We start from the raw sequence: 17405 nt of genomic DNA, 5'->3' as shown, positions 1-17405 counted from the left end.
CACCCAGGCTGTGTCTCTGACCTGCCAACAGCAGCTGGGTCTTCCGTGTTTTCAGCCTTGAGCCAAAATTCATGCAAAGACGACTCTTTTAAGGAAACAGCTGGTGGGGGCGAAGGGGGGCAGAACCATATCTAACGTCCTCCGAGGTGGCAGTGAGGGACAGTCACCTGAGATGACTGGGACTGCATTCCTCCTTAATATTTTGACTTTACTAATGGAAATTTAACAGCAGTTGTGGAAAACAGAAGAGCACAAGGCGGGGCGGGGGGAGTAAGTCTAGAAGCCCACCGCTGCTTAGGGTACCTGCTTCTGTCTACCTAATATTTTCCCTTTATTTTTAGTAGCTGCGTGATGTTGACATTGTCTCGTTGAATCAGTCCCCCCAGTTTTTCGGTACTGTAACACTGGGGCGAACATCTGCGTCAGGCTCCAGCATAGTTTCTCACACAGCGTAACCCTGGCATGTGGAGGCCTGTCTCAGTCACGAGTAGAAGGATCCGCGGAAGGCTCTCCTGCTCAGACGCACCTTCTCTGCGTACTCTCCCAATTTCGAGATGCATGTCTAATAGCGAGTTTCTAGAACGTGGACAGGTGTCATGGCAGTACAGAAACTCAACTCTGGGGTGCCTTTTTCCTCCACCAAGAGGAATGGCCTCCTAGCTAATGGGCAAATGGGCTAATTCAAGGCAGGCCAAAGGATAGCAAGAAGGTGTGTCAGCTGAAGATATTTGCAGATGTGATCTTTAATCCTTGAGGATTCTGGGGAAATGGGAAAAGTGCCAAAAGATAGAAGAGGGATGGCCAGGCCTTCAAAAGAAGGCGGCGAACCCAAGCTCCCCAGCCCTGGCAGGCTCCCGCGGCAGGCTCTTGGGTGCAAGGTGCTTCGGGGTCTGGGAGAGCGCATGCAACTCTCCAGGGGCCGCAGCGACAGATGCGCCCCTGCCCTGAAAACTGAGGCCCTGGTCATGGCGACCCTGTGGGGTGTAGAGCGCTCACCACCTGCAGGCGGAAGGATGGGGAGCTAGAGCAGAGTCTGAGCAGTATCTCGTCAGGATTCGCTCCCCAACACATCCCGGCAGTGAACTCCTTGATGAGGAGCCAGACGGCGCTGGGGAGGGCGCCCCACCATCGCGCTCACTGGCTGCATGACCTCCCTGTCCCTGAGATGGGAGTTCTGGGGCCTCCATGAGCACAGCGCATGTGGGAGTCCTAGAGTGACCAGCACAGTGGCTGTCCTCTGTGGCCTGGAACTCGACTTCTGCCTGGTGAACAGGCAGCCTCCTGGACTCTGTGCTATGTGGACTCCGCAAGCCCATGTCCTCACGGCCCAAAGCCAAGTACAGCAGCTGGACTGCAGCTCCTCCTCCTTCCTCTTTGCTCCCTGCCCCTCCCCCTCGCCTGGGCGGGACAAAAGCTGATGGTAAGCAAATTCCTGGCCTAGTGCTGAGCAGAAATGGCTGCAAGTGGCCTAGGTCTCGGCAGGGCCTTGGGTTTCTCTCCCCGCCGGGCTTGGAGACGAGCTCACTGGGAAGCCAGGGGACGCCTAAAGCCTGAGTACGATGCCGTGGTGATAGGAGCAGGTAAACAGGCTGTGCCAGAGCTGAGGGACGGGGAGGGCAGCCCTGCTCAGAGCCCCGGGGGGCTGGGGGGTGGAGGGGCATTCCCAAACGCACACCTCCCTCTGCTCTGGGCACAGGCTGGCCCGGGTCTGGGCCAGAGCAGGGGTGGTGATGAAAAGCCCTGTGAGCGGGCCCTAAGGCTGTGGGGCTGGCTCTGCCATCAACCTGCTCTGTGGTTTGGGGCAGATTCTTGCCCCCTCTAGGCTTGGGTCTTCCCTTCTAGAATGACCAGGGAGGAATAAGTGAGCTCAGAAGTTTCCATTATCTCCTGCAAAATTAGCTAGTTGCCACCACATTCTTGGAAAGCAGATGGCACACAAGGGCTGGAAAGAAAGCCTTGCCATAAGAGACCCACGAAATCCAGCCACCCCCGAGTGCCCCGAGTTTGAGTTCTGGTTGCCACCAACTCACCACTAAGACCACCCATTCCCCCCAAGGAAACTGGGAGGTTCCTTAAAGCCGAGTTAGGAAAAAATAGAAGTGAGTCCCAGAGATCCTAGTGCATGTCTCCTGAGGGTGACAGCCCCCATTGTGCTGCATATGTGGGGCAGAGAGGGTCCGGCCGCACTTTGCTGACCCCCAAGCTGTGGGGTGTCCAGTTCCACCACGGGATTTTTGGGAGGCCGCAGGGCCTGGACCAGGTTGTCTTTGCTCAGAGCCTTCCATTCACACTCCCAGGGCCCCAAACTTCAGCTTCTGGCATTCTCTCCCACTGAGGTTAGACAGACAATGGCAGGATCGAAAGGAGATGCTCATCACCGTTTTAAAGCTGCACCCTGTTCTGCCAGCTCCTCATTCTTGTGTGCTCCCAGAGCAGTCGCAGCCAGTGAATGTTCCAGTCACCCCTCCAGGGGAAAATGTGTGCGAACATGTATACGGAAGCTTATGATAAATACCGAAATAGAAGTACAGCACACACTTCTGCAAACAAGGTACACGATATTCTGAATTCCAGGCAGCCAGTTGGCTCTCACCACATTTCTGTGATTTTTGCTAAACTTAGCAGCAAACCTGTGGTTACTCTCGACCAAGCAGGCCAGCTCCGAAGGGAACATGGTTTGCCATTTGCACTGACTTTTAAAGAGTACAACAGACGGGAAGCAACAGTCACGTCTGAACTTCACTCACCAGTGATGGGAGAGACTTTGCTCCATCAGATGACCTGTCTCCTGAGCTGGGAGAAGATTCTCTCAGGGTTTGTGCTGCTCTCCGCGGAACACCTGCAGACCCAGGGCACGGGCGGGTTTCGTCTGCATCGTTCGTGTTTTCTCCATCCCTTTCTCATGTCGAACCGACAACAGAGTACCAACTACATCAACTACCGCCAAGTGTACTGTTGGCTGACTTCCGTGGTGCCAGTGCCCCCACCACAGCCTTGTGCAAGCTGCCATCACGAGAGGGCTGCACGTGCATTTGGGAGAGCGGCACGGCCACTGACAGCTGCTCAGAGGTAAAGACCCGCAAGAGCATAGGTAATTGTAAACTGTGGAAGAATGATGAGGAAGTGACAAGTTTTGAGTATTTATTACCTTTGTTTTTAATATAATTTATTTCACTGTAAGTTTATAATAATCTAAATTTTAATAATGGTGGCATTTGACAACCTTCACAAACATCCTGGCCTGGGCAAGCCAGCTCCAGACCTCACTGATTGGGAAGGTGTCGTGTAACCCCCCCCGACCCCCTGCTTTTCTGCCCTTGGTGACAGCACATCCCTGCTGTCTCCTGGCACGGAAGGTTGACTCCAGGTCATCAGAGGCCTGAGGGACTTGCCCACACGTGTGTGAGTCTCAGGTGTGAGTTGTTCCCTGACATTGTTTCTTCAATTGCTCACCATTCAGGGAAGCCCGGTTTAATTAAGGGTGTTTGGGGATCAAGTGTGGAACAGAGTGGCATCTTCTGAGAGAAGGGTTAGCTCTGCTCCCTGAAGTCACACCAGTATCTGGGGGCCACCTTGAAGATGAACCCTGATTAGTCCCTTGAGTAAAGATGCCGAAGAATGACCCAAGAAGCTTGTTAAAATGCAGTTCCTGGGCCCTATCCCTAGTGATTAGGACTCAGGGGAAGTCAGCACATCCAACCAGAATTTAGAGCGGGTTCAATGCAGGCAGCTGCAGGCCACTCTCGAGAATCCATGTTCAGAGTGGCTTCTCTGGAGAGCCCCATGTGCCTGGCTGGCTGAGGATCCCTGGAGTCAGGCTGGAGATGATCAAAGCCTGCAGCTTCAGACCCCCGCAGGGGGGAAGGAGAGGTCACCAGAAGCTCCAGGAGGGCTCAGGCAGGCCTGGGGAGGGACTGGTGGAGGGCCGAGGGTCGCAGGCTGTTGGAATCCTGACCTTTGTCACTTGAGGTCTGTTTATCCATTTGTGGGCTCATGTGTGATGATTGAACTGGACCCAGTTGCCTGGAAGCCTTTATTAGTTTTCCAGGATTTATGATCAGCACGATCTAAGCGACAAATAGCTACTGTTTATCGTGGGTCTGCTGGGGGTCAGGTGCTTTACACACAGTGGGTCTGCGGAGGGTCAGGTGCTTTATACACAGTGGGTCTGCGGAGGATCAGGTGCTTTACACACAGTGGGTCTGCTGGGGGTCAGGTGCTTTACACACAGTGGGTCTGCGGAGAGTCAGGTGCTTTACACACAGTGGGTCTGCTGGGGGTCAGGTGCTTTACACACAGTGGGTCTGCGGAGGGTCAGGTGCTTTACACACAGTGGGTCTGCGGAGGGTCAGGTGCTTTACACACAGTGGGTCTGCCGGGGGTCAGGTGCTTTACACACAGTGGGTCTGCGGGGGGTCAGGTGCTTTACACACAGTGGGTCTGCGGGGGGTCAGGTGCTTTACACACAGTGGGTCTGCGGAGGGTCAGGTGCTTTACACACAGTGGGTCTGCGGAGGGTCAGGTGCTTTACACACAGTGGGTCTGCGGAGGGTCAGGTGCTTTACACACAGTGGGTCTGCCGAGGGTCAGGTGCTTTACACACAGTGGGTCTGCGGGGGGTCAGGTGCTTTACACACAGTGGGTCTGCGGAGGGTCAGGTGCTTTACACACAGTGGGTCTGCGGAGGGTCAGGTGCTTTACACACAGTGGGTCTGCGGGGGGTCAGGTGCTTTACACACAGTGGGTCTGCGGGGGGTCAGGTGCTTTACACACAGTGGGTCTGCGGAGGGTCAGGTGCTTTACACACAGTGGGTCTGCGGAGGGTCAGGTGCTTTACACACAGTGGGTCTGCCGGGGGTCAGGTGCTTTACACACAGTGGGTCTGCGGGGGGTCAGGTGCTTTACACACAGTGGGTCTGCGGAGGGTCAGGTGCTTTACACACAGTACCGGTTACTCTCCCTCCAGCACTGCAAGAAGCCCAAAGCCTGTGGCCAGCCAGAACGACTCTCCGAGGGCCACGTCCTGTAAATAGCAGGAGCCAGGTTGAGCCTAGGACAGTCGGCCTTTAATTTAATGTGTATATTTGAGAGCAGGCCTTTCCAGACTGCAGGCTGCAGCCCATCCATCAAAGCTTTTAAACCTTAAGAAATTTTGCAGAAGTGTATAAAAATAGTATATTAACCAGTCTTTTTAAATGAAATATAATCAAATAGATCATCACATGCTTATCACATGGTGAGTTAGTATGAGCTCATGAAACTTTCATTTCCATGGATACATTTATATGTGGGGTGCATGCCAGGTCCCAGGGTAACACTCACTTCTGCCTGTGGCTCGTGGTCAAAGAGGGTTGAAAAACTCTGTTTCAGAGGTTCCTTTAATGGAAGAGAAGTTGGCTCAGTGACCTCTAAAATTCTGGGTGTCTCTGTGTGGAAAATGTAAAACAGAGTCAGCTCAGCCGTAAGAAATGCAGCATGTGGGTCATCGCTGCCTCCTGTTTATGGATGTCTGTCGAATGAATGGCTGAACATTTTATTTGAGCGAACACTGGGTTCGGGTTGGTGCTCCGAGGACATGGTCTTCTGCTGAATCTTTGAAGACTCACAGTGACCTTCTGTCACCAAGGAGAAACACATGCCAAGTGTTCCAGACAAGACTCGTCCCCACTACCTGAAAACAAGCCGGGCCTGCTCTCCGCCCAACTGGGCCTTCTCCGTAAGCAGCTACGCTTTATCCTGAGAGTGAGGCAAGAGGCCACCCTCCCTGCCCCTGGCCGTGCTTGGCCGCCTGCATCAGAACGACCCTGGGGGCTGGTGAGAACTCCATCCCGGGTCGCTGCCTCCACCCTGCTGAGCAAACTCTGGGGAGGGGTTATGAATCATCGTGCATACAAGTTCTCAGACGATCCTGAAGCTTCAATCTTCGCAGAGCAGAAGAGGCACTCGCCGGCAGTGGGCCTGGCGTGGAACCTGGGATCCCAACTCAAGTTTAGGGTTCCCAACCCAGGGGCAGCCCTCCTAAGATTTTTGAAAAGAAACATATATGTAAGACGCATAAATTCGCCCGATCAGCCAGCACTCCTTTAGCACAAGCGGTATGTGTTTAATTACTTCATTTTGAACTGTTCTAATTTGGGGAACATCGGTGATTGACAAAGACAAAGCCATGTGGCTAAAGCCTTCTGGGGCACTAAAGTGGGGCACACTTGGGCAGAAGAAACCACATCTGACGGCAGCCGTCCACATGCTTGGCATGCTCCTGGCCCGTGATTCCATGCCAGCGAGGAGGCCCAATGCCAGCATGGCAGCCACACTTCCCTTCCGTTCCTGCCGAGTAAACTGTGACGCGCTCTCCACCAGTCACCTGCTCATCTTCAAGCCATGGAAGCCCAGCAATGCATGGCTTCTTGAGACAGCTTTTGTCTGATGACTGTGGATTTCTCCTCGTCCCTCACTCCAGCACGGAGCCACTGGCCAGGCCAGGGTGACAGGACTTTTCTCAAGCTAGGACAGGAAGCAGGGTTTTCTGATTCCCCACAGACCAGGTGATTTATGACATCAAGCCAGATGCTGTTACAACATCCAGGTACAGGTGGGGGGTCCCACCCCCAACTTTCTGCTACCTCCCTGGGATCTTCTCGAGCATGGGGACAGAGATGGGTGACCATATTCCCCAAGGAGTGTGTCTGTCTGCCCACTGACCACTGCTGCTTTCCTCCTCCCCTTTGTCTCATTGCAGGACACAACGGGCTGGTGGCTGTGAGTACCTCCCCCCATCGGCCCTGCTTCACTGTTCCCTGCACACATGGCTGTTAGCCAGAATGGGAGGAAACCGGCAGGGGCAGGCCCGGGCGAGAAGGGGAGGCCAGCTAGTGTCCTCTCCGTGGCACTGACCAGCAACTGTCAAAGGCGTATCCACAGTAGTTAAGGAGAATAGCAGGGGTTCCCTTTCCTCTCCTTTCCTTAACGTCCGTGCATTTCTCCCATGACTTTGGGAAAGTCAGGGGGCTTTCAGAAGCAAGATGAGGACGAGGTGGGAAGGTATGTAACCGGCATAGCTGGGGAGCCTGTTAGAGCCTGGGAAGCTGGGGCCGCGTGGGGCCCTCTGACTGCGGATTACGGGCGGCCCCCGTGCTCCCAGCTGGGTCTAGGCTGAAGTACCCAGCAGCTACACAGCCCCAAGTACCCCGGAGACAGCGAGGAAGCCAGTCCAGCAGAGGAGACAGGGCCCTGCTTCCAACACCACTGGCTCCTCCATCCACAGCTGAGCCAGGCCGGGGATACCCTAAGGCTGTGCTCCTCAAACTCTGGCCGCGGTTCCCCTCCGAGGCCATGGGCTGTGCTGGAGGGTGTGCACTAGACAAACAGGGAACATCTCCCTGAAGCAGTGGCAGCTCTAGGATGTCAATACCGGGGGGCTCGGCAACGTCGGGGAGGGAGGGCCGCGAGACTGGTGTTCAATCTGAATACTTGCCCTGACATATTAGTTTTACTTGAGCATTTTACAGGGAGCATTATGTAACTCAACTGATCAGTAATTTAAAACACTGATTTTATGCTAATATAAACACGGGTTCTTCCCCCGGCTCTGCCACTTTTATCCGTGAAGGTCAAGGCAAGTCAGTCAGGCTCTCTGAGCCATGTAAGATGAGCATAAAAACACCCACTCACAGAGTTGCTGTGAAGCGAACAGATGACAGGCGTCGAGGACCTGCCACACAAAACCTCCCAGATGGGGACTCAGCCCAAGGGAGCCTGGAGTCCGCGCCCTTCGGCCCAAGACCGAGGCCCCCCACCCCGGGCACAGCCCTGCAGTTTGCGGAGTCAGGGTGACCAGCTTTGGGGGCCGGGGAGCAGGGGGACCGTGAGGCAGCTCAGGAAGGAGGGGGTTGGAAGAGCCTGTTCTAGGATTTGAGCTCTGGTTGGATGACTGGGGGGACAGTCTAGGGAAGTAGGGCTTGTTCCACATTGGATACCGTCAGGAAGCAGGAACACCCCCTGTGATGGGGCATCTCGATAAATCTCATCTATGGGGGAGGGGGGCCAGTAGGAGGAGAGGGTGACTGGTAAGGAAGTAGCCGCCGCTGCTTCTGGCTGAGAGGGGAGGTGGAGGGCATTTCGTGGGTGACTCAGAGCCCTTCTTTGTAGTCAGACAAAATTGGGAAGTGGTCTTGCTCTGTCCCATTTGCAGTGGTCTCAGACCACCCTTGTCTGAGGGGGTCATTCTGTGAGGCTGTTCGTGGCTAATGGGAGAGCAACACAGCGTATCTCTGAGGGCCAGGCCGATCCCGGTGCCAAGGCTGCTCTGTTTTCTTCCTCGCTGGATGGGTCAGGAGTGTAGATCCTCAGTCCAGACCATCTGGTTCAGTTCCCAATACCTCCACTCAGGAACTCTGTGAGCCTGAGGCAAGCTGTTAACCTCCTTGGGCCTCCATGTCCTCCTCTGTGAAATGGGGAGAATCATAGTGCCCACCTCTCGGGCTGTGGGGTGGATTAAACTGTCTGGCAAGTGAACTTTTATTAATTTACTTTTTTAAAGATTTTATTTATTTGACAGAGAGAGAATGAGCACAAGCAGGGGGAGCTACAGGCAGAGGGAGAGGGAGAAGCAGGCTCCCCACTGAGCAAGGAGCCCGATGCAGGACTCCATTCCAGGACCCTGGGATCATGACCTGAGCCAAAGGCAGACACTTAACCGATTGAGCCACCCAGGCACCCCTGCCTCTCGGTGCTTGGGAGGAGGCGTGAGGCTCGCCCCCACCTGGAGGAGCTGGGCACCCCAAGCAGGGCTGCGCACAATGCAGTATTGACTTCACAGAGCCACCCAGGCCATGCAGGAGGGAAGGTCACCGCTGGGACGTGGAAGGGCGGGAGCAGTCATGTCGTATCTTACAAGACATCTGGGCAAGTGGGAATAAATGGAGGAAGCAAGGGAATGGCATTCCCAGAGGCAGGAACAGCATGTGCCAAGGGGCAGCAGTTTGGCCCTGTAAGCGAGGCCCCTGAGCTGGCAGGTTGGCCCCCGGGATGAAAGGAGGACCCCGTGTGCCCCCCGCAGGCGGCGTACCTGCAGAGACTGGGGGTGAACACAGCAGTCTTCGAGAGACGCCCTGTGATAGGGGGTGCAGCTGTCACAGAGGAGATCATCCCAGGTGAGCCCTGAGAGGTGATATGGGGGTGGCAGAGGGCGACCACTGGTGACTGCTGGTGACTGTCTTCACTGGATTCTGTTTCAGGGTTTAAGTTCTCCCGAGCGTCCTACCTCCTCAGCCTGCTGAGGCCACAGATTTACACCGACCTGGAGCTGAAGGTAGGGCCCACCCGTGGCCCAAAGTGGGGGAGGGGGCAGTTCCAGCTTCCTGACCTGGGGTGGAGACTCCCTGTTTCGTGCCCACATGGTTCCCTGCACCTGGGGTCTCCCTTCCATACAAGCGTTTGTCTATCCCACATGCTCTCCTCAGTGCATTCCCACAGATGGGTTTTGTCTGGCCTACCCAGTGTCTTAAAAATGGGAAATTTCACATAAAAATTGGACGTCTTTTGAAAACAAGCCTTGTGAACATGAGGCCCGTGTTCCCGATGCAGGCCTGGCTGGTGTCTTGCATGGGGCTGCGGTTCTAGCTCTGCCCGGCCCCATCACTTCCTGGCGTCTCACCTGGCCCTCACCAGGGACCTGCCTGAACCCTGGGGCTTCTGACAAAAGCCTGATTTCTGCCCTCATTAAACTTTAGATCATTTTACCACTGTGGGCGACTTGAGCAGGAAGTTGGCCCCCGGGGACTTTCACGTCTTCTGACTCCTGGGCTGCTTTGAGGGAGGCCCGAGAATGCTCAGTGCCCCTGGTTAACTTTTAGTCAGCTTCACCTTGGTCCACAGCCTGGCCCAACTCTGCCCCTGTCCTTTCACATTCCTGTCACCTCCACTGCCTCTTTGGGAAGCTTGGTGACCACATTCCTGGAGCCCACTTAGCTTCTCCCCGCTTAGTGCCTTTGTCACCTCCACTCAGAAAAAAGGGTCCTGTGTGTCATCCGTATGAGAAGCTGTGAGAATTTTTGCACCAACTTTGCTCTAAATTGAAAGTTTGAAGTTAGTAAGACATTCAACCACTGTGGCCTATTGAGAGAGCGAGAGATTGAGAGAGAGAGAGAGTGCATGAGCGAGCCACCGGCAGGCAGGGCTGGATGAAGTCTAGCCAAGGCCTGGGAAAGGGTCTCTGGTCTTCAGTCCGTGCCAGACCATCGCTGAAGACAGCTTGCAAATGCACCAATTATACATAGTGGCAGACGAGGCTGGGGGTGGGGGCTGTGGGTAGACCCTCCTTTTGAAAAATCTAACTTATGAAAACTCAGGATCACAGAATAGAAATTTTCATGTGAGTATTCTCTTTATAAAAATAAGTTACTCATTTGAGGGACACCTGGGTGGCTCATTCGGTTAAGTGTCTGTCTTTGGCTCAGGTCATGATCCCAGGGTCCTGGGATTGTGCCCCCCATCGGGCTCCCTGCTCAGCAGGGAGTCTGCTTCTCTCTCTCCCTCTGCCCCTGCTCATGTGCTCTCTCTCTCTCGCTCACTCTCTCTCTCTCTCAAATAAAAGAAAATCTTTAAAAAAAATAATTTACTCCTTTGAAAATGGTTTCTGTCATAGGGTTCCTTTAACAAGGAAACCCCCCACTGAATTGAGTATATGCTTTGACCTCTGACCTTGGGTGGTGCTCAAATCAAGGGAGAAAACAGTCCTGTTTCGTGATACACAGAACTAACCCGCTGGAGCATGGAGCACCTTCTTCAACAGGACACTGACAAGCTGGACGGCATCTATAGCAGGGCAGCTGAACTCTGGGAACGTTCTATTTCCAGACAACAGCAGAGAAGTTATTTTACCAGCGTCACAGCTTGGGCTGCAAGCTCTAACGCTCCATCTATTGGTCTTTACCTGTGAGGCAAGAATGTCAGTGCCCTGTTGTATGACGAGGGAACCAAGGTTCTGGGAGGTGAGGTTCACACACTGGGAAACGACGGAGACCTTGACCCAGGCCCACCTGCCCGCTGCTCCCTGCCCTTGGGCTACAGGGTGCTGGCAGTCCTGCTCAGCCCCACGCGTTCCAGCACATCGCAGTTTGCCGTGGACGAGGTCACAGACAGGAGCTCCCCACGCAGCCTGGCCTGGCCAGAGGACGGGGATGAGCTTACGGACACTGGGACCTCACGGGCCAGTTTTGAAGCCCTGCTTGATGGTTTTATTAGCTGCCTCATGGTGCCCCATGTTCCTCATCTGCGCGTAAGGCTATGGCCGTGGGGCACGTTTATCTGGGGCACGGTCGGCAGCTCATAACCGTCAGCCAGCGTTATTACTCCCATGTGGCAGCTGAGATACTGAGGCTCCAGGAAGGCCTCCCTGGGGACCCGTGCCTGGCTGCTGCCTACCAGGCCTGGTCACTTCGGGCCTGTCCCCAGTTAGACCAAGCTCTCACCTGAAGTGTGAGTCTTGGCTTTGCTGCCGCTGCCCCTCCTGCCATCCTTGAGCCAGAGGGTGGTTTCCCCCACCCACATGGGGCCTCCATGGGGCCTGTCTTGAGGGTCTTTGTTTCCGCAGCTGTCAGTGAGAGCATCAGATCGGATCACCTCCTGGCTCTGTCCACTAGATGACAGGTTGGCTTTAAAAGCGGCCCCACGTTGAGTAGCGGACTCCAGGCTAAGAGGGCAGAGTTCTGCCCTGGTGGGGTCTTCCCTCCCACATCAGCAAACAGCCACCTTGTCCAGCTCTCGCTGGGCCAGCCTTGACCTCATTCAAGTGGCAACCACTTGTCCTCCCTCCCCTTCCTCACTAATAATCCTCTGGGTCTCAACCCAATCACGGTACCCCTGCTTTACTCCCGGAGACCTAAGGCAGGGCTCTCCAGCTTTCAGGTCTGTCAGAACAACCTGGGAAATTCAAGAGCTGATTCCACAGGACTGTGGTGGGGCCGGGACCACACCTTTCGGATCTCTCATACCTCTGGTCCCTCATATACACCTTGTCCCTTCCTAGCCATTTTCACCCAGGGCAGCTGTCCCTGCTGAAAACGCTCATGGGGCAATCAGAAGGGTTTTGTTTTTATAAGAGGAGAACTGCATGATGTAAACAAATTTAATGGAGATTTAACATCCCTCTTCTGATTCTGACACCACATAGTTAACACCGTCAAGAATGACAAAGGTCCAATTTATGAGAGAGTCCTGGAATCAGACAAAAAATTTTTCATATTCAACCAGTTATACTTGAAGCAACTCTTCGGTCCCTTATTTGGGCTGAGTTATTGGTTCATTCATTCAGTAATGCTTCTGAGCCCCTGCCTCGTGTCCCGTACTAGGAGAAGCCCTTGGGGGCACTGTGGTGAGGGAGGGAGGCAAGGCTTCTGCTCTCAGTAGGAGGACTTCAAGTAGCGGAACTGTGACCTGAAGGAAAGTAAACAAGGCAGTGTGGTAGTGAGGGACCAGAGGTCCAGCTTGGACTGGGGACCAGGACAGCTTCCCTGAGGAGATGACATTTGAGCTGACATGCGGATGCTAAGAAGTTACCAGCCTTGTGGTCACCTGAGCAGAATGTTCCAGTCAGAGGGAAGTAGAGATGGACAGGCCCAAGGTGGAAGAAGGCAGACAAGGGATGGGCAAAGGGGCGACAGATGGTGTGGGAGAGGGCCTGGGGCCAGCTGAGATAGGGCCTTGTAGGCTGTGAAGGAGGGACTGCTTTTTATCCCGCGAGCCATGGGCAGAGGAAGTGGAGGAATGGGGTTTGTGACATCACGAAAGCTCAGTCCACCTGTTGGGTGGTGTGGAATGTGGTAGAAAAGCTGTGGTCTCATGGAGATGGGCGAGGCAGCAGCTGCAGCGGTTCACAAGATGTCAGCTTGGGCTGAGGGGCAGTGGAGATGGAGAGAAGCGCACAACTTCTGGAGAGACTGGGCCGGCGAGACTTGGTGACGGACAGGATGAGGGAGAAGGAAAAGGAAAAACTAAGGATACTTCCTGGGTGAGAAGGAGTTTACTAACCTGAGAGAAACCAAGCTGGAACTTCCTCCAGCTTGGATCGAAGACATTTCCCCATCTTGGTGTGAGAAAGGAGCCTGGAGCTCTCCCAGCCCAAACCCCCACCAACGTTTGGATTCACCTCCACAGCAAGCTCCACCCATGGCGATCCCGCTGCCTGGAGTATCTCCGGCTTGGAGAAACCAGCTGTAGTTGTTGGAGAGGCCTTTTTTGGTTTCTTTGTGTTTTCCAGAACTTCTCATAAATTTTGTTTCTGTCTCTGGACATGTCCTCCGTCTGCAACATGGCATTCACGTATCCAATCAACAGAGTACATATTAATTGCGGTACATCTAGGTGCTGGGGGTGCAGCACTGAGCGAAGGGACTGTGCCCCTGAGCCCGCAGAGCCTGCACTCCACCTGGGGCAGACGGGGAAACTAAGTATGCAATGAGCCAGGTGACAGTGAGTGTTTCAGAGACAAAGAAAGCAGGCTGAGGGGGCAGAAAGAGCTGGGGTGCTAAGGGAGGCCTTGCTGTCAGGTGATACGTGAGCGGAGCAGTCGCAGAGCAGAGGGAGCTGGGAAGGAAGTCTCTAGATGCCGGATTCATCAGGTTAAACACATTAAATACGTACAGCTTTTGGTATGTCGAAATCCTACCTCCGTAGAGTGGTTTCAGAAAAATGACATCTCTAGTGGGAAGAGTAAGTCTTATTTGTGGGGAGAGCACAGGCCCCTCTTGTTTTCTCTGTACGTCCATTGAAGAAGTAGCTGTGCTCTTGGAAAGTTCTGCTTGCCAGTCAAATATTTGTAAATCAAATCATATTTTAAACACATCGAGGGAACTTCCATTTAAAGGGACCCTGGGTAAATGAGTCTGCAAAGTAAATAACATTTTTTGATGTGAATAATTTATCTACCTCGTAAGTGTGGATTTTCACATAACCATTACTTCATCGTGTCTTTCTACATTTTAATTATTTATTTCCAAAGTGGGGGCAGTTAGAGACTATGCTGAGAGCCAGCGCTTTGGAGTCACAGAGACGTGGTTTTGAAACCTAGATCCACCTCCCAAGGTGACCTTGGACAACTTACTCCCCCACTCTGAGCCTCTGTGGTTGTATCGCGCAACGAGGACGATATACTTACAGTTGTTGTGAGGTGATCGCTGTAAAGCCCGATACAGTCCCTGGCACAAGGTGGCATGGCGTGGCGCGGCGTGGTGTGGTGCAGATGGTGTGGTGTGGGGTGGCGTGGTGGGCTGTGGCCTGCCAAACAATGCCTGGCAAGAGCGCTTTGGATATACGTCGTTAAAAAAGCAGCAGCACCACCACCTGCCTCGGGGAACTGTATGCAGGCACCTACGTGGCTGCAAACACGATCAGAGAAGGGTCAAGAGCAGAGGACACAGACCCCTTAAAATGTTGCTATGCTCTATGCGTTCTGCAGAAACACGGGCTGAAGCTTCATCTTCGAAACCCCTACTCCTTCACCCCAATGCTGGAAGAGGGCATGGGGAGCAAGGTGCCCAGGTCCCTTCTTCTGGGCACAGACATGGCGGAAAACCAGAAGCAGATTGCCCAGTTCTCACGGAAAGACGCCCAGGTAGGGAAAGGGACCGGCAAGGGATCTCCTGCTCCCTCACTGGCCTGTGGGTGGCTCTTGAAAGGAGCCAGGCCTGGTTGGAGTCATCCTAGAGCATGTTGTCCAAAGGCCATGAGGGCTTGGACAGACCATCCCACCTGCCCTGGGAGGGCACCAGTCTGTGGTGGCCTTTGATCTTGGGCATTCGAAGAGAGGGGGATGGAGAGCACTGATTAAGACCAGGGGATACTTGGGGCACCTGGGTGGTTCAGTGGGTTAAGCATCTGCCTTCTGCTCAGGTCATGATCCCAGGGTCCTGGGATCAAGCCCCATGGTGGGATCCCTCCCCAATGGGGAGTCTGCTTGTCTCTCTCCCTCTGCCCCTCCCCCCGTTTGTGCTTTCTCTCTTGCTCTCTCTCTGAAAGAAATAAATAAAATCTTAAAAAAAACAAAAAACCAGTGGGCACTGGAGACCTCAAACCTATGTGTGTTCAGTGTGAGGCCACTGTTCAGGTGGTCTCTGCCCACTGAATTTCACAAGGGACTCCACTGGTGTGCACTTATACTGTATGTGTTTTCCATCTGTCCTGCGTTTGGGAAGAACTCCAGGTGGCTGTCAATGTTAAAGCCCGTGAGAGCCAAAGATAAGGGTGAAGAGAGGATCGGAGACAACTAAGGGTGGAATGAACTGGATCAGGTATTTAGGACAAGACAGTTGTAATAAATATTCATTTGACTTGGCATCAATCCCCTGGCAGCCCAAAGTAAGAGATTGTCCATGATAGCATGCGGGTCTGGTGGAAGGAAGACATACGTCTGATGCAGAAAGCGCGTTTTTTCTTGGGATCGCATTATGAGGCACAGGTAGCTTCATGTAAATGAGCCCCTGAATAGTGTTACGGGCCTAGTATGACTGGTTTTGCAGCTATAGACTCTTCGAAGGGACACATTTTTGTTAAAGCCTAGATACAAGCCGAAGGCATAGCAAGAACTCCTGTCTCATTGAGGACATTTCACAAGAAGGCCTAGGTTACTACAATCCACGGGTGTTGCTTTTTCGATCTAGTGTTGGGTAAAACCAAGAGAAGCACAGACACACAGCATCTCTCCTCAGCCAGCGGCTTCTACACCTGGCTGGCACTCAGAATCCCCTGGGGAGCTGCCTTCTTGAAGCGCTGCTTCTCTGTGCAGAGGGTTGGGGGCCAGAGGCTCCCCCCTCCAAACCCTGACTATCGCAGGTGCACTAGAGAGGATTCAGGACGAGGCCACGTCACTGGCCCTAGAGGACAGTGGCCATGACCTGGCATGCCAGTGACCACAGGAGGAGGAAGCAGGGGCCACATCCCGTTGTGAAAAGTAAGGAAACGCATTTCTGGTTTTTGTCTTCTCACATTGTCACATTGAGGGCCTACTGTAGAGAAGGCTGTTTGAGGTCATTTTTATCAAGACTTTTCAAACATACTTCAATGCAGAACTTTTCTTTATGCAACTTTATTAAAATTCTATGGATATATTCATGAGTATAGATGAATGAAAAATTGAAAGCTGGAGGCTGAGGATCAAGATAGGGCCCCCGATGACCCAGGCATCCATCCTGCTCTTGTCACCCACCCAGTGAAGGAAGGGTGGGTGTCCTAACCACACTGTTGAAATAGATTCTGGAAGGAAGGAAGGAAGGAAGGAAGGAAAGAAGGAAAGAAGGAAGGGGAAGGGAGAGAGAGAAAGAAAGAAGAAAAGAAAAGAGAAAAGAAAAAAAGGAAGAAAACAAAAGAAAAGGATTTTGTTATTGGGGCTTGTGGGGTGAAGGGATGTAGGCTTCTGTTTCTGCATATGTCAAGAGGACGTAGGAGATTTGCAGACCAGGAAAGAACAGTATCATGCTGGAATACAGGGGAAGAGGTCTTACTTTGCCCAGTAATAGATGGAAAGACAGGACAGAGAGAAGAAACTTTGAAGTGGTTTTCTGGTTTATCACAGAGACCACATGCTAGGATACTTGCACTTTTCTGTGGCTGACAGCTGGTCTCGGCCAGCATAACCCTTTGTCCCTGCCACCACCCTTGTGGCTCATCAGCTCAGGATCTCTCTGGCCTCCCCTAGTGCTGACATCAGCTCACAGGCCTGGAACTGGGAGTGATTTACCACGCCGAGCTGAGCCAAGGCTGGGTGTGAGGCCTGAGGAGCCACGGAGGCTCGGCTAGGAGCCACAGGCTGTGGGGGAGGGGGGGCGGTGGGATGGAGGGCAGAGCATGGGGGCAATGACCTCGTGGGATGCTAAGCACTGAGGCCTTGACTCAGAGCTCTCTGTTCTAGGCTTTTCCCAAATATGAGGCATTCATGAATCGGTTGGCATTAGCCATAGACCCTCTGCTGGATGCAGCCCCTGTGGACTTGGAGGCCTTCCAGAGAGGTTCCCTGCTGCAAAGGCTCCAGGCGCTCTCCACACTCAAGCCCGTGCTGCAGGCAGGTAAGTCCAAAATGCAGGCATCAGGCATGATGAGTGACCTTCAGGGAGCTGAGCCCATTTTCTTGATGATTGGACATGAGCGTGAACCTTCATAAGCCTGCCAACTGCCTCCAGTGAACAGGGGCTGCCCGGAGCACTCTGGTGAGCAGATGTCGGCCTGCTGCCCTAGAAATAGAGCCTGAGACAAAGGCTTATGTGCACGTAGTTCGTCGGGAAGGGTGACCCCGAGGAAAGGGGGAGCGAAACTGGAAAGAGGGACAGTCAGTCCCAGGGTGTGCTACTGTGCTGGCCCCCACCGTGGGTGACAGGTGCTGGATCCTGGGAGGACCACCAAGGTAGCCTCATGAA

At 53.6% G+C, this 17405-nt stretch overlaps 1 protein-coding gene across 1 annotated transcript in view; it reads left to right on the top strand.

The window, feature by feature from the left end:
- The first annotated feature begins 1426 nt into the window (after positions 1-1426).
- PYROXD2 (pyridine nucleotide-disulphide oxidoreductase domain 2) overlaps positions 1427-17405 on the top strand; it is a 26613-nt gene continuing 10634 nt past the window's right edge. Inside the window, exons 1-7 of the mRNA XM_034663116.1 lie at positions 1427-1580; positions 6740-6759; positions 9059-9152; positions 9237-9310; positions 14456-14611; positions 16904-17061; positions 17192-17208. Of these exons, the coding sequence (XP_034519007.1) occupies positions 1454-1580; positions 6740-6759; positions 9059-9152; positions 9237-9310; positions 14456-14611; positions 16904-17061; positions 17192-17208 (646 nt within the window). The 5' untranslated portion in view covers positions 1427-1453. The remainder of the gene's footprint in view (positions 1581-6739; positions 6760-9058; positions 9153-9236; positions 9311-14455; positions 14612-16903; positions 17062-17191; positions 17209-17405) is intronic.

Source organism: Ailuropoda melanoleuca, chromosome 6 (genome assembly GCF_002007445.2).
Source record: "Ailuropoda melanoleuca isolate Jingjing chromosome 6, ASM200744v2, whole genome shotgun sequence".
In the NCBI taxonomy this organism is placed as follows: Eukaryota; Metazoa; Chordata; class Mammalia; order Carnivora; family Ursidae; genus Ailuropoda; species Ailuropoda melanoleuca.
The sequence above is the reverse complement of the archived record's forward strand: the minus strand, read 5'-3'. Positions and strand labels throughout refer to the sequence as shown.